Here is a 20,114-nt window from a genome sequence, read left to right as displayed (position 1 = left end):
TATGGAATGCCAGGGGTTTTTTATGGAAAAGCTGGAGTTTCTTAATGGAAAAGCCGGGATTCACTGTGGAAAAGCCGGGATTTATTGTGGAAAAGCCGGGTTTTTTAAGGAAAAGCCGGGGTTCATTGTGAAAAAGCAGGAATTTCTTAATGGAAAAACTGAGTTTTTTAAGGAAAAGCGGGATTTTTTTTAATGGAAAAGCCGGGATTTATTGTGGAAAAAGCTGGAATTTCTTAATGGAAAAACAGATTTTTTTTTATGGAAAAGCCGGGTTTTTATGGAAAAGCTGGGATTTAGTGTGGGAAAGCAGGAATTTCTTAATGGAAAAGCCGGGGTTTTTATGGAAAAGCCGGGTTTTTATGGAATGTCAGGGTTTTTTATGGAAAAGCTGGGATTTCTTAATGGAAAAGCCGAGTTTTTATGGAGAAGCTGGGTTTTAAGGAAAAGCCGGTTTTTCTTGTGGAAAAGCTGGGTTTTATTGTGGATAAGCCGGGATTTATTCTGGAAAAGCCAGGATTTTTCAGGAAAAGCCGGGGTTTCTTAAGGAAAACCTGGGGTTTATTGGGGAAAAGCCGAGGTTTTTAAGGAAAAACAGGGGTTCTTAAGGAAAAGCAGGGGGGTTTTTTTGTGGGAAAATCAGATTTTTATGGAAAAGCCGGGATTTAGTGTGGAAATAGGTGGAATTTCTTAATGGGAAAAGCCGAGTTTTTGAAGGAAAAGCTGGGTTTTTATGGAAAAGCCGGGATTTAGTGTGGAAAAGCAGGAATTTCTTCATGGAAAAGCCGAGGTTTTTTAAGGAAAAGCAGAATTTTGAATGGAAAAGCCGGGTTTTTATGGAATGTCAGGGGGTTTTTATGGAATAGCTGGAATTTCTTAATGGAAAAGCCGGGATTTTTAAGGAAAAGCCGGGTTTTCATGGAGAAGCTGGGATTTATTGTGGAAAAGCAGGAATTTCTTCATGGAAAAGCCGATTTTTTTTAAGGAAAAGCCGGGTTTTTTTAGGAAAAGCCGGGTTTTTATGGAATGTCAGGGGGTTCTATTGTGGAAAAGCCGGGTTTTATCGCGGAAAAGCCGGGATTTATTGTGGAAAAGCTGGGATTTTTAGGAAAAGCCGGGTTTTTATGGAATATCAGGGGGTTTTTTATGGAAAAGCTGGGGTTGTTTAATGGAAAAGCCGAGTTTTTTTAATGGAAAAGCCGGGATTCACTGTGGAAAAGCCGGGATTTATTGTGGAAAAGCCGGGGTTGTTTTTATGGCAAAGCTGGAGTTTCTTTATGGAAAAGCCGAGTTTTTGAAGGAAAAGCTGGGTTTTCATGGAAAAGCCGGGATTTATTGTGGAAAAGTTGGATTTTTAGGAAAAGCCGGTGTTTTTATGGAATATCAGGGGGTTTTTATGGAAAGAGCTGGGAATTGTTTAATGGAAAAGCCGAGTTTTTTTAAGGAAAAGCCGGGATTCACTGTGGAAAAGCCGGGATTTATTGTGGAAAAGCCGGGGTTGTTTTTATGGCAAAGCTGGAGTTTCTTTATGGAAAAGCCGAGTTTTTGAAGGAAAAGCCCGCCGGATTTATTGTGGAAAAGCCCGGGATTTATTGTGGAAAAGCCGGGATTTATTGTGGAAAAGTTGGGTTTTTTAAGGAAATCCGTTTTTTTTTAAGGAAAAGCCGGGGGTTTTTTTATGGAAAAGCCGGGATTTAGTGTGGAAATAGGTGGAATTTCTTAATGGAAAAGCCGAGTTTTGAAGGAAAAGCTGGGTTTTTATGGAAAAGCCGGGATTTAGTGTGGAAAAGCAGGAATTTCTTCATGGAAAAGCAGAGGTTTTTTAAGGAAAAGCAGAAATTTTGAATGGAAAAGCCGGGTTTTTTATGGAATGTCAGGGGGTTTTTATGGAATAGCTGAATTTCTTAATGGAAAAGCCGGGATTTTTAAGGAAAAGCCGGGTTTTCATGGAGAAGCTGGGATTTATTGTGGAAAAGCAGGAATTTCTTCATGGAAAAGCCGATTTTTTTTAAGGAAAAGCCAGGTTTTTTTAGGAAAAGCCGGGTTTTTATGGAATGTCAGGGGGTTCTATTGTGGAAAAGCCGGGTTTTATCGCGGGAAAAGCCGGGATTTATTGTGGAAAAGCTGGGATTTTTAGGAAAAGCCGGGTTTTTTATGGAATGTCAGGGGGTTTTTATGGAAAAGCTGGGATTGCTTAATGGAAAAGCCGAGGTTTTTTTAAGGAAAAGCCGGGATTCACTGTGGAAAAGCCGGGATTTATTGTGGAAAAGCCGGGGTTGTTTTTATGGCAAAGCTGGAGTTTCTTTATGGAAAAGCCGAGTTTTTGAAGGAAAAGCTGGGTTTTCATGGAAAAGCCGGGATTTATTGTGGAAAAGCCGGGATTTATTGTGGAAAAGTTGGGTTTTTTAAGGAAAATCCGTTTTTTTTTAAGGAAAAGCCGGGGGTTTTTTATGGAAAAGCCGGGATTTAGTGTGGAAATAGGTGGAATTTCTTAATGGAAAAGCCGAGTTTTTGAAGGAAAAGCCGGGTTTTTATGAAAAGCCGGGATTTAGTGTGGAAAAGCAGGAATTTCTTCATGGAAAAGCAGAGGTTTTTTAAGGAAAAGCAGAATTTTGAATGGAAAAGCCGGGTTTTTATGGAATGTCAGGGGGTTTTTTATGGAAAACCAGGAATTTCTTAATGGAAAAGCCGGGATTTAGTGTGGAAAAGCTGGGATTGCTTAATGGAAAAGCCGAGTTTTTTAAGGAAAAGCCGGGATTCACTGTGGAAAAGTGGGATTTTTTTAAGGAAAAGCCGGTTTTATGGAAAAGCAGGAGTTTCTTAATGGAAAAGCCGAGTTTTTTAAGGAAAAGCCGGGTATTTATTGTGGAAAAGCTGGGATTTATTGTGGAAAAGCTGGGGGTTTTTTAAGGAAAAGCCGAGTTTTTTAAGGAAAAGCAGAGTTTATATGGAAAAGCCGGGATTTATTGTGGAAAAGCAGAGTTTTTTTAAGGAAAAGCCGGGTTTTTATGGAAAAGCTGGGATTTAGTGTGGAAAAGCAGGAATTTCTTAATGGAAAAACAGATTTTTTTTAAGGAAAAGCCAGGGTTTATTATGGAAAAGCCGAGTTTTTTAAGGAAAAGCCGGGTTTTTATGGAATGTCAGGACTTTTAAATGGAAAAGCCGGGATTTATTGTGGAAAAGCAGGAATTTCTAAATGGAAAACCAGATTTTTTTTTAAGGAAAAGCTGGGATTTATTGTGGAAAAGTGGGATTTTTTAAGGAAAAGCCGGGTTTTTATGGAAAAGCCGGGGGTTTTTTTTCTGTGGAAAATCAGATTTTTATGGAAAAGCCGGTCCTTTTTGCATACTGGGCCAAACTGGGCCAGACTGGGCCAGACTGAGCCAAACTGATCCAAACTGATCCAAACTGGCCCAAACTGAGCCAAACTGGCCCAAACTGAGCCAAACTGGCCCAAAGTGAGCCAAACTGGCCCAAACTGGCCCAAACTGAGCCAAACTGGCCCAAACTGAGCCAAACTGGCCCAAACTGGCCCAAACTGATCCAAACCGATCCAAACTGGCCCAAACTGATCCAAACCGATCCAAACTGGCCCAAACTGATCCAAACTGGTCCAAACTGGCCCAAACTGGCCCAAACTGACCCAAACTGACCCAAACTGGCCCCAAACTGAGCCAAACTGGCCCAAACTGGCCCAAACTGACCCAAACTGGTCCAAACTGATCCAAACTGGTCCAAACTGGCCCAAACTGATCCAAACCGATCCAAACTGGCCCAAACTGATCCAAACTGGCCCAAACTGGCCCAAACTGGCCCAAACTGGCCCAAACTGATCCAAACCGATCCAAACTGGCCCAAACTGGCCCGAACTGAGCCAAACTGGCCCAAACTGGCCCAAACTGAGCCAAACTGAGCCAAACTGACCCCAAACTGACCCCAAACTGACCCCAAACTGACCCCAAACTGACCCCAAACTGACCCCAAATTGACCCAAACTGACCCAAACTGACCCCAAACTGACCCAAACTGACCCAAACTGATCCCAAACTGACCCAAATTGACCCAAACTGACCCAAACTGACCCCAAACTGACCCAAATTGACCCAAACTGACCCCAAACTGACCCAAACTGACCCAAACTGACCCAAATTGACCCAAACTGACCCAAACTGACCCCAAACTGACCCAAACTGGCCCAAACTGATCCAAACTGGCCCAAACTGGCCCAAACTGATCCAAACCGATCCAAACTGGCCCAAACTGATCCAAACTGATCCAAACTGCCCAAACTGATCCAAACTGATCCAAACTGGTCCAAACTGGCCCAAACTGGCCCGAACTGGCCCAAACTGATCCAAACTGGCCCAAACTGGCCCGAACTGAGCCAAACCGACCCAAACTGACCCCAAACTGACCCAAACTGATCCAAACTGGCCCAAACTGATCCCAAATTGACCCAAACTGGCCCAAACTGGCCCAAACCGACCCAAACTGACCCCAACTGATCCAAACTGACCCAAACTGATCCAAACTGGTCCAAACTTACCCAAACTGGCCCAAACTGGCCCAAACTGAGCCAAACTGGCCCAAACTGATCCAAACTGGCCCAAACTGAGCCAAACTGGCCCAAACTGATCCAAACTGGCCCAAACTGATCCAAACTGGCCCAAACTGGCCCAAAACCGACCCAAACTGATCCAAACTGGCCCAAACTGATCCAAAACTGACCCAAACCAATCCAAACTGGCCCAAACTGAGCCAAACTGGCTCAAACTGAGCCAAACTGGCCCAAACTGACCCAAACTGACCCAAACTGGCCCAAACTGGCCCAAACTGATCCAAACTGACCCAAACTGACCCAAACTGATCCAAACTGACCCAAACTGGCCCAAACTGACCCAAAGTGAGCCAAACTGGCCCAAACTGATCCAAACTGATCCAGACTGATCCAAACTGGCCCAAACTGACCCAAAGTGAGCCAAACTGGCCCAAACTGATCCAAACTGGCCCAAAACTGATCCAGACTGATCCAAACTGGCCCAAACTGATCCAAACTGGCCCAAACTGATCCAGACTGGCCCAAACTGGGCCCCGACTGAGCCAAACTGGGCCAGACTGAGCCAAACTGATCCAAAGTGGCCCAAACTGATCCAAACTGGCCCCAAAGTGATCCAAACTGACCCAAACTGACCCAAACTGATCCAAACCGGCCAGACTGGGTCCAACTGAGCCAAACTGAGCCAAACTGAGCCAAACTGACCCCAAACTGACCCAAACCGACCCCAAACTGACCCCAAACCGACCCAAACCGACCCAAACCGACCCAAACCGACCCAAACCGACCCAAACCGACCCCAAACCGACCCAAACTGACCGCCAAACCGACCCCAAACTGACCCAAACCGACCCAAACCGACCCAAACGACCCAAACTGACCCAAACCGACCCAAACCGACCCAAACCGACCCAAACCGACCCAAACCGACCCCAAACTGACCCAAACCGACCCAAACTGACCCAAACCGACCCAAACTGACCCAAACCAACCCAAACTGGCCCAAACTGGCCCAAACTGACCCCAACTGATCCAAACTGGCCCAAACTGGCCCAAACTGATCCAAACCGACCCCAAACTGGCCCAAACTGACCCCAACTGATCCAAACTGGCCCAAACTGACCCAAACTGATCCAAACCGACCCCAAACCGACCCCAAACCGACCCCAAACTGACCCAAACTGACCCAAACCGACCCAAACCGACCCAAACTGGGCCAGACTGATCCAAACTGACCCAAACCAATCCAAACTGGTCCAAACTGACCCAAACTGGGCCAAACTGACCCAAACTGGGCCAAACTGATCCAAACCGACCCAAACCGACCCCAAACCGACCCCAAACCCACCCAAACTGACCCAAACCCACCCCAAACCCACCCCAACCGCTCCAAACCGGGCCAGCAAAGCCGGCAACGCTCCCGATCCGGCCCCCTCCGGATCCTTCCCCGGCCCCCGCTCACGGGAAGGGGGGAGAGCGAAGGGAAAGGGGGAAACCCAACTCCAGCCCCATCCCAGCGCCAAAAACCTGGGAAAAAAACTTATCCAGAGCTCCCTGCGGAAAATCCCCGGCTCCGTGCAAGGGCGGCCTTTGTTTGCCCGGTAATCCCATCCCTTTGCCGGCCGGGATTTGCCGGCCCGATCCCACCCGGTGCGGATTTTACGGCTCCCGCCGGGAACGTTTGCCTGGAGCTGCTTTAACAATCATTCCCAAAAATCCGGCCCCGAAGCCGATCCCGCTCCGAGGGGGGCTCCGGAAAGGGGGGGGGGGGGGGGGGAAGGGGTTTTGTGTTTTTCCAGGGAAAGTTCCGGAGCGATGCCCAGGAAAAAAAACCGGGATTTGGGAATTGGGGGTGGGAGTGGGGTTATCCCCAGAAAAAAACCGGGATTGGGAATTGGGGGGCAGCGCAGGGGATTTGGGAATTGAGGGCGGCCAGACCAGTCTGGCCCAGTTTGGATCAGTCTGGCCCAGTTTGGATCAGTCTGGCCCAGTTTGGATCTGTCTGGCCCAGTTTGGCTCAGTTTGGATCAGTTTGGCCCAGTTTGGCCCAGTTTGGATCAGTCTGGCCCAGTCTGGCCCAGTTTGGCCCAGTTTGGCCCAGTCTGGCCCAGTTTGGCTCAGTTTGGCCCAGTTTGGCCCAGTTTGGCCCAGTTTGGCTCAGTCTGGCCCAGTTTGGATCAGTCTGGCCCAGTCTGGCCCAGTTTGGCCCAGTTTTGGCCCCGTCTGGCCCAGTTTGGCTCAGTTTGGCTCAGTTTGGCCCAGTTTGGATCAGTCTGGCCCAGTCTGGCCCAGTTTGGCCCCGTCTGGCCCAGTTTGGCCCCCGTCTGGCCCAGTTTGGCTCAGTCCTGGCCCAGTTTGGCCCAGTTTGGCCCCAGTCCTGGCTCAGTTTCGCCCAGTTTGGATCAGTCTGGCCCAGTTTGGCCAGTCTGGCCCAGTTTGACCCAGTCTGGCTCAGTCTGGCCCAGTTTGGCTCAGTCTGACTCAGTCTGGCCCAGTCTGGCTCAGTTTGGCCCAGTTTGGCCCAGTCTGGCTCAGTCTGGCCCAGTTTGGCCCAGTTTGGCTCAGTTTGGCTCAGTTTGGCCCAGTCTGGCTCAGTCTGGCCCAGTTTGGCCCAGTTTGGCTCAGTTTGGCTCAGTTTGGCTCAGTCTGGCCCAGTTTGGATCAGTTTGGCCCAGTTTGGCCCAGTCTGGCCCAGTCTGGCCCAGTTTGGCTCAGTCTGGCCCAGTTTGGCTCAGTTTGGCTCAGTTTGGCCCAGTCTGGCCCAGTTTGGCCCAGTCTGGCTCAGTCTGGCTCAGTTTGGCCCAGTTTGGCTCAGTCTGGCTCAGTTTGGCCCAGTTTGGCTCAGTTTGGCCCAGTCTGGCCCAGTTTGGCCCAGTTTGGCTCAGTCTGGCTCAGTTTGGCCCAGTTTGGCTCAGTCTGGCCCGGTCTGGCCCAGTTTGGCTCAGTTTGGCTCAGTTTGGCCCAGTCTGGCCCAGTTTGGCCCAGTCTGGCTCAGTTTGGCCCAGTTTGGCTCAGTCTGGCCCAGTTTGGCCCAGTTTGGCTCAGTCTGGCCCAGTTTGGCTCAGTCTGACTCAGTCTGGCCCAGTCTGGCCCCGTCTGGCCCAGTTTGGCCCAGTCTGGCTCAGTCTGGCCAGTTTGGCCCAGTCTGGCCCAGTTTGGCCCTAAAAAAAACCCTCCAAATTCCCTAAAAACAGACCCTTGAAAATTCCCTAAAAACAGACCCTTGAAAATTCCCTAAAAAAACCCCCTCAAAATTCCCTAAAAACCTCTGAAAATTCCCTAAAAAACTCCTCTGAAAATTCCCTTAAAAAATGCTCAAAATTCCCTAAAAAACCCCCTCAAAATTCTCTAAAAAAAGCCTGAAAATTCCCTAAAAACCCCTGAATAAATTCCCTAAAACACCCCTGAAAATTCCCTAAAAACTCCTCAAAATTCCCTAAAAACCCCTGAATAAATTCCCTAAAACACCCCTGAAAATTCCCTAAAAACTCCTCAAAATTCCCTAAAAAACCCCTGAATAAATTCCCTAAAAAACCCTGAAAATTCCCTAAAAAACCCCTCAAAATTCCCAAAAAAACCCCTCAAAATTCTCTAAAAAAGACCCTGAAAATTCCCTAAAAGAACCCCTCAAAATTCCCTAAAAACCCCTCAAAATTCCTTAAAAACCCCTCAAAATTCCCAGAAAAACCCTCAAAATTCCCTAAAAAAGCCCTCAAAATTCCCTAAAAACCCCTCAGAATTCCCTAAAAACCCCTCAGAATTCCCAAAAAACCCCTCAGAATTCCCAAACCCCCCCAGGCTCCTGCCCCTGCAGCCTTTATGCCGAGCCCCTCTCCAGCTGTGCTGGAAAAACCTCTGGAAAAGGCCCTGGAAGGGGCTCGGGGCTCTCCTGAATTCGCTGCTCCCCCTGCACATTCCCAGTTCATTCCCAGTTCATTCCCAGCACATTCCCAGTTCATTCCCAGTTCATTCCCAGCACATTCCCAGCTCATTCCCAGTTCATTCCCAGCACATTCCCAGCTCATTCCCAGCACATTCCCAGCACATTCCCAGTTCATTCCCAGTTCATTCCCAGTTCATTCCCAGTTCATTCCCAGCACATTCCCAGTTCATTCCCAGTTCATTCCCAGTTCATTCCAGCTCGTTCCCAGTTCATTCCCAGTTCATTCCCAGCTCATTCCCAGTTCATTCCCAGTTCATTCCCAGCACATTCCCAGCACATTCCCAGTTCATTCCCAGTTCATTCCCAGCTCATTCCCAGTTCATTCCCAGCACATTCCAGTTCATTCCCAGCTCATTCCCAGTTCATTCCCAGCTCATTCCCAGCTCATTCCCCAGCTCATTCCCAGCTCATTCCCAGTTCATTCCCAGTTCATTCCCAGCTCATTCCCAGCTCATTCCCAGCACATTCCCAGCACATTCCCAGTTCATTCCCAGTTCATTCCCAGCACATTCCCAGCTCATTCCCAGTTCATTCCCAGCACATTCCCAGCTCATTCCCAGCACATTCCCAGCACATTCCCAGTTCATTCCCAGTTCATTCCCAGTTCATTCCCAGTTCATTCCCAGCACATTCCCAGTTCATTCCCAGTTCATTCCCAGTTCATTCCCAGCTCGTTCCCAGTTCATTCCCAGTTCATTCCCAGCTCATTCCCAGTTCATTCCCAGTTCATTCCCAGCACATTCCCAGCACATTCCCAGTTCATTCCCAGTTCATTCCCAGCTCATTCCCAGTTCATTCCCAGCACATTCCCAGTTCATTCCCAGCTCATTCCCAGTTCATTCCCAGCTCATTCCCAGCTCATTCCCAGCTCATTCCCAGCTCATTCCCAGTTCATTCCCAGTTCATTCCCAGCTCATTCCCAGTTCATTCCCAGCACATTCCCAGCACATTCCCAGCACATTCCCAGCTCATTCCCAGCTCATTCCCAGTTCATTCCCAGCTCATTCCCAGTTCATTCCCAGCTCATTCCCAGCTCATTCCCAGCACATTCCCAGTTCATTCCCAGTTCATTCCCAGTTCATTCCCAGCTCATTCCCAGCTCATTCCCAGTTCATTCCCAGCTCATTCCCAGTTCATTCCCAGCACATTCCCAGCACATTCCCAGCACATTCCCAGCTCATTCCCAGCTCATTCCCAGTTCATTCCCAGCTCATTCCCAGTTCATTCCCAGCTCATTCCCAGCTCATTCCCAGCACATTCCCAGTTCATTCCCAGTTCATTCCCAGTTCATTCCCAGCTCATTCCCAGCTCATTCCCAGCTCATTCCCAGCACATTCCCAGCTCATTCCCAGCTCATTCCCAGCACATTCCCAGCACATTCCCAGCACATTCCCAGCTCATTCCCAGCACATTCCCAGCACATTCCCAGCTCATTCCCAGCTCATTCCCAGCTCATTCCCAGTTCATTCCCAGTTCATTCCCAGTTCATTCCCAGTTCATTCCCAGTTCATTCCCAGCTCATTCCCAGCACATTCCCAGCACATTCCCAGCTCATTCCCAGTTCATTCCCAGCTCGTTCCCAGCTCATTCCCAGCTCATTCCCAGCACATTCCCAGCTCGATCCCAGTTCATTCCCAGTTCATTCCCAGTTCATTCCCAGTTCATTCCCAGCTCATTCCCAGCACATTCCCAGCACATTCCCAGCACATTCCCAGCTCATTCCCAGCACATTCCCAGCACATTCCCAGCTCATTCCCAGCACATTCCCAGCTCGATCCCAGTTCATTCCCAGTTCATTCCCAGTTCATTCCCAGTTCATTCCCAGCTCATTCCCAGCTCGATCCCAGTTCATTCCCAGTTCATTCCCAGCTCATTCCCAGCTCGATCCCAGTTCATTCCCAGTTCATTCCCAGCTCATTCCCAGCTCATTCCCAGTTCATTCCCAGTTCATTCCCAGTTCATTCCCAGTTCATTCCCAGCTCATTCCCAGCTCGTTCCCAGCTCATTCCCAGTTCATTCCCAGCACATTCCCAGCTCATTCCCAGCTCATTCCCAGCTCATTCCCAGTTCATTCCCAGCTCATTCCCAGTTCATTCCCAGTTCATTCCCAGCTCATTCCCAGCACATTCCCAGTTCATTCCCAGCTCATTCCCAGTTCATTCCCAGTTCATTCCCAGCTCATTCCCAGTTCATTCCCAGTTCATTCCCAGTTCATTCCCAGCACATTCCCAGTTCATTCCCAGTTCATTCCCAGTTCATTCCCAGCTCATTCCCAGTTCATTCCCAGCTCATTCCCAGCTCGATCCCAGTTCATTCCCAGTTCATTCCCAGCTCATTCCCAGCTCGTTCCCAGCTCATTCCCAGTTCATTCCCAGTTCATTCCCAGTTCATTCCCAGTTCATTCCCAGCTCGATCCCATTCCCAGTCCCTCCCATCTTTCCAAACCGCTATTCCTGGACTCCTTCCCTTGGAACCAAACATTCCCGGATTTTTTTTTTTTTTTTTTTTTTTTTTTTTTTTTTTTTTTTTTTTGGGATGGGATCTTCCTGAGCTGGATTTTTCCCTGATTCTTTTTTCCAGATCCAAGGAATTCCCGGGAAGAGGAAAACCTTGGAAGACGATTCCCCGTTGGAAGGAGAGCGGGATTTGGTTCTCCGGGATGAGTACGAGGAAGACAGCTCCGATGAGGAGGTAGGGATCCCACGGAATTCCTGGAATTTTTTTCTCATGGATCGCATGGATTTGGAGCTGGGAAAGGCCTGGAGCAGCTGGGAGAGCTCATCCCGGAGAAAAAAGTGGGATTGAAGGGATCCAGGGGGGATCCAGGGCGGGATCTGCTGGCAGGGAACAGGGACAGGAGCAGAGGGAGCGGCCTCGGGCTGGGATTTTCGGGAATATCCCCCTGGAAAGGGCTGCCCGGGCTGGAATTCCGGGCTGGAGCGGCCATTCCCGGCTGGAATCGCCATCGCTGGGGGGGTGGGATGGGAGCAGGGCCGGGATTTGGGATCCCCATTCCCAGGATTTCCCATCGCTGTGGATTTGGGATGGGAGCAGGGCCGGGATTTGGGATCCCCATTCCCAGGATTTCCCATCCCTGTGGATTTGGGATGGGAGCAGGGCCGGGATTTGGGATCCCCATTCCCAGGATTTCCCATTGCTGTGGATTTGGGATGGGAGCAGGGCCGGGATTTGGGATCCCCATTCCCAGGATTTGTGGGATGGGAGCAGGGCCGGGATTTGGGATCCCCATTCCCAGGATTTCCCATCCCTGTGGATTTGGGATGGGAGCAGGGCCGGGATTTGGGATTTTGGGGATTTTTTTGGGGTTTTTGGGGGATTTTTTGGGAATTTTGGGGATTTTTTTGGGATTTCCCATCGCTGTGGATTTGGGATGGGATCAGGGCTGGGATTTGGGATTTTGGGGATTTTGGGGGGAATTTTGGGGATTTTTTTGGGATTTCCCATCCCTGTGGATTTGGGATGGGATCAGGGCCGGGATTTGGGGATCCCCATTCCCAGGATTTCCCATCCCTGTGGATTTGGGATCCCCATTCCCAGGATTTGTGGGATGGGATCAGGGCCGGGATTTGGGATTTTTGGGGATTTTTGGGGATTTTTTGGGGAATTTTTGGGGGAATTTTGGGGATTTTTTTGGGATTTCCCGTCCCTGTAGATTTGGGATGGGCTCAGGGCCGGGATTTGGGGATCCCCATTCCCAGGATTTCCCATCCCTGTGGATTTGGGATCCCCATTCCCAGGATTTGTGGGATGGGATCAGGGCCGGGATTTGGGATTTTTGGGGATTTTTGGGGATTTTTTGGGGAATTTTTGGGGGAATTTTGGGGATTTTTTTGGGATTTCCCGTCCCTGTAGATTTGGGATGGGCTCAGGGCCGGGATTTGGGGATCCCCATTCCCAGGATTTCCCATCCCTGTGGATTTGGGATCCCCATTCCCAGGATTTGTGGGATGGGATCAGGGCCGGGATTTGGGATTTTTGGGGATTTTTGGGGATTTTTTGGGGAATTTTTGGGGGAATTTTGGGGATTTTTTTGGGATTTCCCGTCCCTGTAGATTTGGGATGGGCTCAGGGCCGGGATTTGGGGATCCCCATTCCCAGGATTTTGGATTTTGGAGATTTTTGGGGATTTTTTTGGGATTTTTTGGGCAATTTTGGGGATTTTTTGGGGGATTTTTTGGGGATTTTTTTGGGATTTCCCATCGCTGTGGATTTGGGATGGGCTCAGGGCCAGGATTTGGGATCCCCATTCCCAGGATTTCCCATCGCTGTGGATTTGGGATCCCCATTCCCAGCATTTCCCATCCCCTCAGCTCCCAGGTGCTCCCAGGCCTTTTCCAAGCTCCGCAATTCCCTGATTCCCGCCTCGCTGTGGGTTCTGGGCGTTTGGGGATTTTCGGGAATGCCGCCGCTTCCGTGTGGGATCCGTCCCAAGGCTCCCTGTCAGGAATTCCGGCTGTTCCGCTGCTCCCTGCGCCTTTCCCAGGATCCCATCCCTCTTCCCGACCCTTTCCCTGCTCTCTGCAGCAACCTCAAGCCTCGGAAAAAACCTCGGGAAGAGCTCGGGAATCCCGGGAATATCCCCAGGGCTCGGCTCTTCCCGAATCCCTGCTCCATCCATTCCCAACCCTGGCAGCTCCCGGCAATTCCCGGCGCTCCGGGGAGCGGCTGGAGCCGGGAATTCTCCTGGAAAAGCACCGGGAGCCGCAGCCCTGAGCGGGATCAAAGCTCGGAGACATCCGGGAAGGGGGAGAATTCCGGAATATTCCCCCACAAGAGGCGGGAAAAGCAGCTCGGGAATGGCGTTGGGAATGGGATTGGGAATGGGATTGGGAATGGCACCGCCGCTTTCCAGGGCATCCCAAGAATCCCCGGGATCCCATCCCGAGGATCCCATCCCGAGGATCCCATCCCGAGGATCCCAGGGATTTTTCCAGAGGATCCTCTGCAGCGCTGGGCTCTCCGAGGCTGCTCCCGGAGCAGGATTTTTCTTATCCCGGATTTCTCGGGAAAAATCCTTTTGGGAACGAGGGGAATGCGTGGCTCATGGAAAAGCCCCAGCGGGGGCTCCTGCTCCGGCCAAAATTCGGGAATTCCGCCGGAGCTGCCGGTGGGGGCAGCGCTGATCCCGCTTCCAGAGGTTTTGTTCCTCTTCCCAAAAATCCGCCGGGCTGAGCTCGGGGAAAACGCCGGGATTTGCCTCGAGAATTCCTTAAATCCTGGCTTTTTAGGGCATGGCTCCGTCGTATCCACGCTCTTTTCCATGGATTTCGGCTCGGAAAATCCCTGCGGGTTTTCCCGGAGTTGAGGGAAATGATGGAGGTTTGGGGGAGCTCGGAATCCTTGGGATCCGAGGGAACGGTGCTCGGGGTGGGATTTTTGGGAATATTCCCCCGGAAAAGCCTGTGCAGGGCTGGGATCCCCATTCCCAGGATTTCTCGTCGCTGTGGATTTGTGGGATGGGAGCAGGGCCGGGATTGGGGATCCCCATTCCCAGGATTTCCCATCGCTGTGGATTTGGGATGGGAGCAGGGCTGGGATTTGGGATTTTGGAGATTTTTGGGGATTTTTTGGGGAATTTTGGGGATTTTTGGGGATTTTTTTTGGCATTTCCCATCCCTGTGGATTTGGGATGGGAGCAGGGCTGGGATTTGGGACTTTTGGGATTTTTTTGGGTTTTTTGGGGATTTTTTTGGGATTTCCCATCGCTGTGGATTTGGGATGGGCTCAGGGCTGGGATTTGGGATCCCCATTCCCAGGATTTGTGGGATGGGATCAGGGCCGGGATTTGGGATTTTGGAGATTTTTTTGGGATTTTTTGGGGATTTTTTTGTGATTTTTTGGGGAATTTTGGGGATTTTTGGGGATTTTTTTGGCATTTCCCATCCCTGTGGATTTGGGGTGGGATCAGGGCCGGGATTTGGGATTTTGGGGATTTTTTGGGGATTTTTTTGTGATTTTTTGGGGAATTTTGGGGATTTTTGGGGATTTTTTTGGGATTTCCCATCGCTGTGGATTTGGGATGGGCTCAGGGCCGGGATTTGGGATCCCCATTCCCAGGATTTGTGGGATGGGATCAGGGCCGGGATTTGGGATTTTGGGGATTTTTTGGGGATTTTTTGGGGATTTTTTTGTGATTTTTTGGGGAATTTTGGGGATTTTTGGGGATTTTTTTTGGATTTCCCATCGCTGTGGATTTGGGATGGGATCAGGGCCGGGATTTGGGATCCCCATTCCCAGGATTTGTGGGATGGGATCAGGGCCGGGATTTGGGATTTTGGGGATTTTTTGGGGATTTTTTGGGGATTTTTTTGTGATTTTTTGGGGAATTTTGGGGATTTTTGGGGATTTTTTTGGCATTTCCCATCCCTGTGGATTTGGGATGGGATCAGGGCCGGGATTTGGGATTTTGGGGATTTTTTGGGGATTTTTTTGTGATTTTTTGGGGAATTTTGGGGATTTTTGGGGATTTTTTTGGATTTCCCATCCCTGTGGATTTGGGATGGGATCAGGGCCGGGATTTGGGATCCCCATTCCCAGGATTTGTGGGATGGGATCAGGGCCAGGATTTGGGATTTTGGAGTTTTTTGGGGATTTTTTTGTGATTTTTTGGGGAATTTTGGGGATTTTGGGGGATTTTTTTGGGATTTCCCATCGCTGTGGATTTGGGATGGGATCAGGGCCAGGATTTGGGATCCCCATTCCCAGGATTTCCCATCGCTGTGGATTTGGGATGGGCTCAGGGCCGGGATTTGGGATCCCCATTCCCAGGATTTGTGGGATGGGATCAGGGCCGGGATTTGGGATTTTGGAGATTTTTGGGGATTTTTTTGGGATTTTTTGGGGATTTTGGGGGATTTTTTTGGGATTTCCCATCGCTGTGGATTTGGGATGGGGGGGATGGAATGGGGCTGGAAAAGTTGGATCTGAGGCAGGAGGCTCCTGGTGTCCCGGGAAAAGCTCGGTGGCGTTCCCGGTTTTCCGCGGCTCCGTCGGCACAAATTCCAGCCGGGATCGCAGCTCGGGAAGCTCCCGAATTTCCCTGCCCTCGGCTCCGTCTGCTTCCCGCCGCTTTGCTGGGATTTTGGGAAGCCATTCCTGCCCGGGAGAGAATTCCCAGAGAATCCCTGGACCAATCCCGGCAGCATCCCGGCATTCCGGGAGCTGTTGGGAAGCTCTGGATGCTCCCGGAGCTCCCTTCAGGGGTTTTTTAGGGAATTTTCAGGGGCTTTTTAGGGAATTTTCAGGGGTTTTTTTTAGGGAATTTTCAGGGGGTTTTAGGGAATTTTGAGGGGTCCTTTTAGAGAATTTTGAGGGGGGTTTTGGGAAATTTGAGGGGTTTTTTGGGAATTTTCAGGAGGTTTTTAGGGAATTTTCAGGGGTTTTTTAGGGAATTTTGAGGGGTTTTTTGGGAATTTTCAGGAGGTTTTTAGGGAATTTTTAGGAGTCCTTTTAGGGAATTTTCAGGGGTCTTTTTTAGGGAATTTTCAGGGGGTTTTTTAGGGAATTTTGAGGAGGTTTTTTAGGGAATTGTGAGGGTTTTTTTAGGGAATTTTGAGGGGGGTTTTAGGGAATTTTCAGGGTCCTTTTAGGGAATTTTGAGGGGTCCTTTTAGGGAATTTTCAGGGGTTTTTTAGGGAATTTTGAGGGGCTGGAGAGGGCCTTGGCATAAAGGCTGCAGGGGCAGGAGCCAGGGAACGGCTTCCCCATGGAATTTCGGGATCTTGGGAATCTCCTCCCCTGGGAGCGCTTTCCTCGGGAATCTCCTCTCCGGGAGCGCTTTCCTCTGGAATCTCCTCTGTGGGAGCGCTTTCCTCTGGAATCTCCTCTGTGGGAGCGCTTTCCTCGGGAATCTCCTCTGTGGGAGCGCTTTCCTCGGGAATCTCCTCTGTGGGAGCGCTTTCCTCTGGAATCTCCTCTGTGGGAGCGCTTTCCTCGGGAATCTCCTCTGTGGGAGCGCTTTCCTCTGGAATCTCCTCTGTGGGAGCGCTTTCCTCTGGAATCTCCTCTGTGGGAGCGCTTTCCTCTGGAATCTCCTCTGTGGGAGCGCTTTCCTCGGGAATCTCCTCTCCGGGAGCGCTTTCCTCGGGAATCTCCTCTGTGGGAGCGCTTTCCTCGGGAATCTCCTCTGTGGGAGCGCTTTCCTCTGGAATCTCCTCTGTGGGAGCGCTTTCCTCTGGAATCTCCTCTCCGGGAGCGCTTTCCTCTGGAATCTCCTCTGTGGGAGCGCTTTCCTCTGGAATCTCCTCTGTGGGAGCGCTTTCCTCGGGAATCTCCTCTGTGGGAGCGCTTTCCTCGGGAATCTCCTCTCCGGGAGTGCTTTCCTCTGGAATCTCCTCTGTGGGAGCGCTTTCCTCTGGAATCTCCTCTGTGGGAGCGCTTTCCTCGGGAATCTCCTCTCCGGGAGCGCTTTCCTTGGGAATCTCCTCTGTGGGAGCGCTTTCCTCTGGAATCTCCTCTGTGGGAGCGCTTTCCTCGGGAATCTCCTCTCCGGGAGCGCTTTCCTCGGGAATCTCCTCTGTGGGAGCGCTTTCCTCTGGAATCTCCTCTGTGGGAGCGCTTTCCTCTGGAATCTCCTCTCCGGGAGCGCTTTCCTCTGGAATCTCCTCTGTGGGAGCGCTTTCCTCTGGAATCTCCTCTGTGGGAGCGCTTTCCTCTGGAATCTCCTCTGTGGGAGCGCTTTCCTCGGGAATCTCCTCTGTGGGAGCGCTTTCCTCTGGAAGCTCCTCTGTGGGAGCGCTTTCCTCTGGAATCTCCTCTGTGGGAGCGCTTTCCTCTGGAATCTCCTCTGTGGGAGCTCTTTCCTCTGGAATCTCCTCTGTGGGAGCGCTTTCCTCTGGAATCTCCTCTGTGGGAGTGCTTTCCTCTGGAATCTCCTCTGTGGGAGCGCTTTCCTCTGGAATCTCCTCTGTGGGAGCGCTTTCCTCTGGAATCTCCTCTGTGGGAGCGCTTTCCTCGGGAATCTCCTCTGTGGGAGCGCTTTCCTCTGGAATCTCCTCTGTGGGAGCGCTTTCCTCTGGAATCTCCTCTGTGGGAGCGCTTTCCTCTGGAATCTCCTCTGTGGGAGCGCTTTCCTCTGGAATCTCCTCTGTGGGAGCGCTTTCCTCGGGAATCTCCTCTGTGGGAGCGCTTTCCTCTGGAATCTCCTCTCCGGGAGCGCTTTCCTCGGGAATCTCCTCTGTGGGAGCGCTTTCCTCTGGAATCTCCTCTGTGGGAGCGCTTTCCTCTGGAATCTCCTCTCCGGGAGCGCTTTCCTCTGGAATCTCCTCTGTGGGAGCGCTTTCCTCTGGAATCTCCTCTGTGGGAGCGCTTTCCTCTGGAATCTCCTCTGTGGGAGCGCTTTCCTCGGGAATCTCCTCTGTGGGAGCGCTTTCCTCTGGAATCTCCTCTGTGGGAGCGCTTTCCTCTGGAATCTCCTCTGTGGGAGCGCTTTCCTCTGGAATCTCCTCTGTGGGAGCTCTTTCCTCTGGAATCTCCTCTGTGGGAGCGCTTTCCTCTGGAATCTCCTCTGTGGGAGTGCTTTCCTCTGGAATCTCCTCTGTGGGAGCGCTTTCCTCTGGAATCTCCTCTGTGGGAGCGCTTTCCTCTGGAATCTCCTCTGTGGGAGCGCTTTCCTCGGGAATCTCCTCTGTGGGAGCGCTTTCCTCTGGAATCTCCTCTGTGGGAGCGCTTTCCTCTGGAATCTCCTCTGTGGGAGCGCTTTCCTCTGGAATCTCCTCTGTGGGAGCGCTTTCCTCTGGAATCTCCTCTGTGGGAGCGCTTTCCTCTGGAATCTCCTCTGTGGGAGTGCTTTCCTCTGGAATCTCCTCTGTGGGAGCGCTTTCCTCTGGAATCTCCTCTGTGGGAGCGCTTTCCTCTGGAATCTCCTCTCCGGGAGCGCTTTCCTCGGGAATCTCCTCTGTGGGAGCTCTTTCCTCTGGAATCTCCTCTGTGGGAGCGCTTTCCTCGGGAATCTCCTCTCTGGGAGCGCTTTCCTCGGGAATCTCCTCCGTGCTCCGCTCGGATCCGCCCTGGCCCCGTTCCCATTCCCCCGGCAGCTGCCGGAGCCGCTGGCTGCGTTCCCGGGAAGCCGCAGCGCGATCCCGGCCCCTCCTGGCCCCGATCCCGGAGGGACACGGAGCCGATCCCGGCTCCCGGCGCTGGCACGGAGCCTGATCCCAGTTCCTTGGCGTGGCACGGAGCCGATCCCGGTTCCCTGGAATGGCGCCGGTGCCTGATCCCGGCTCCCAGGGCTGGCGCCGATCCGTATCTTGGTTCCTTGGGATTGCACAGGCCCCGATCCCAGCTCCCTGGAATCACACAGATCCCGATCCCGGCTCCGTGGGCTGGCCCAGATCCCAATCCCGGCTCCTCCAGGCTGGCCCAGATCCCAATCCTGGCTCCCTGTTCTGGCCCAAATCCCAATCCCGGCTCCCTGTTCTGGCCCAGATCCCAATCCCGGCTCCCTGTTCTGGCCCAGATCCCAATCCCAGCTCCCTGTTCTGGCCCAGATCCCAATCCCGGTGCCCCTGTTCTGGCCCAGATCCCAATCCCAGCTCCCTGTTCTGGCCCAGATCCCAATCCCAGTTTCCCAGGCTGGCCCAGATCCCAATCCCAGCTCCCTGAGCTGGCCGAGATCCCAATCCCAGTTTACCAGGCCAGCCCAGATCCCAATCCTGGCTCCCTGAGCTGGCCCAGATCCCAATCCCAGTTTCCCTGTTCCATCCCAGATCCCAATCCCAGCTCCCTGTTCCGTCCCAGATCCCAATCCCAGCTCCCTGTTCCGTCCCAGATCCCAATCCCGGCTCCCTGTTCTGGCCTAAATCCCAATCCCAGTTTCCCAGGCTGGCTCAGATCCCAATCCCGGTGCCCCTGTTCTGGCCCTGATCCCAATCCCGGTGCCCCTGTTCTGGCCCTGATCCCAATCCCAGTTTCCCAGGCTGGCCCAGATCCCAATCCCAGCTCCCTGAGCTGGCCGAGATCCCAATCCCAGTTTCCCAGGCCAGCCCAGATCCCAATCTCGGCTCCCTGTTCTGGCCTAAATCCCAATCCCAGCTCCCTGTTCTGGCCCTGATCCCAATCCCAGTTTCCCAGGCTGGCCCAGATCCCAATCCCAGCTCCCTGTTCCAGCCCAAATCCCAATCCCAGCTCCCTGTTCTGGCCCAGATCCCAATCCCAGCTCCCTGTTCCATCCCTGATCCCAATCCCAGTTTCCCAGGCTGGCCCAGATCCCAATCCCAGCTCCCTGTTCCATCCCAGATCCCAATCCCGGCTCCCCCGGCCCGCCCATGGCGCTGCTCCCGTGGCATTCCCGGTGGCATTCCCGGCGGCATTCCCGGTGGCATTCCCGGTGGCATTCCCGGCCGGAGCGGAGATGGATGTGCCGGGGCTGCCGGTGGGAGGAAGCAGCCGGGGGCTCCGTTTCCTCCTGGAATGAGAATTCCAGATGTCGGGATAATGGATGGATGAGGGATCCGAGCGCTCCGGCGGCGCTTCCAAGGCCGTTCCCTCCTCCGCAGGCGGGAAGGGGGGGGAGGCTCCCGGCGGGATCGGGATCGGGAGCTGCCGAGGAACGGGAGGGGGAGAATTCCAGAGGCAGGAGGAGAGGGAATGCGGCGCTGG

The 20,114-nt window shown here is 52.0% G+C and overlaps 1 protein-coding gene across 2 annotated transcripts in view; it reads left to right on the top strand.

Annotated features, from left to right (window-relative positions):
• The window catches only part of BOP1 (BOP1 ribosomal biogenesis factor), a 117,646-nt gene that overhangs the window by 24,600 nt on the left and 72,932 nt on the right, over positions 1-20,114 (top strand). For both annotated transcript variants that reach the window (XM_048287238.1, XM_048287239.1), the window contains exon 3: positions 11,076-11,186. In XM_048287238.1, coding sequence (XP_048143195.1) covers positions 11,076-11,186 — 111 coding nt within the window. The remainder of the gene's footprint in view (positions 1-11,075; positions 11,187-20,114) is intronic.

Source organism: Corvus hawaiiensis, chromosome 26 (assembly GCF_020740725.1).
Source record: "Corvus hawaiiensis isolate bCorHaw1 chromosome 26, bCorHaw1.pri.cur, whole genome shotgun sequence".
NCBI lineage: Eukaryota > Metazoa > Chordata > Aves > Passeriformes > Corvidae > Corvus > Corvus hawaiiensis.
The sequence above is the reverse complement of the archived record's forward strand: the minus strand, read 5'-3'. Positions and strand labels throughout refer to the sequence as shown.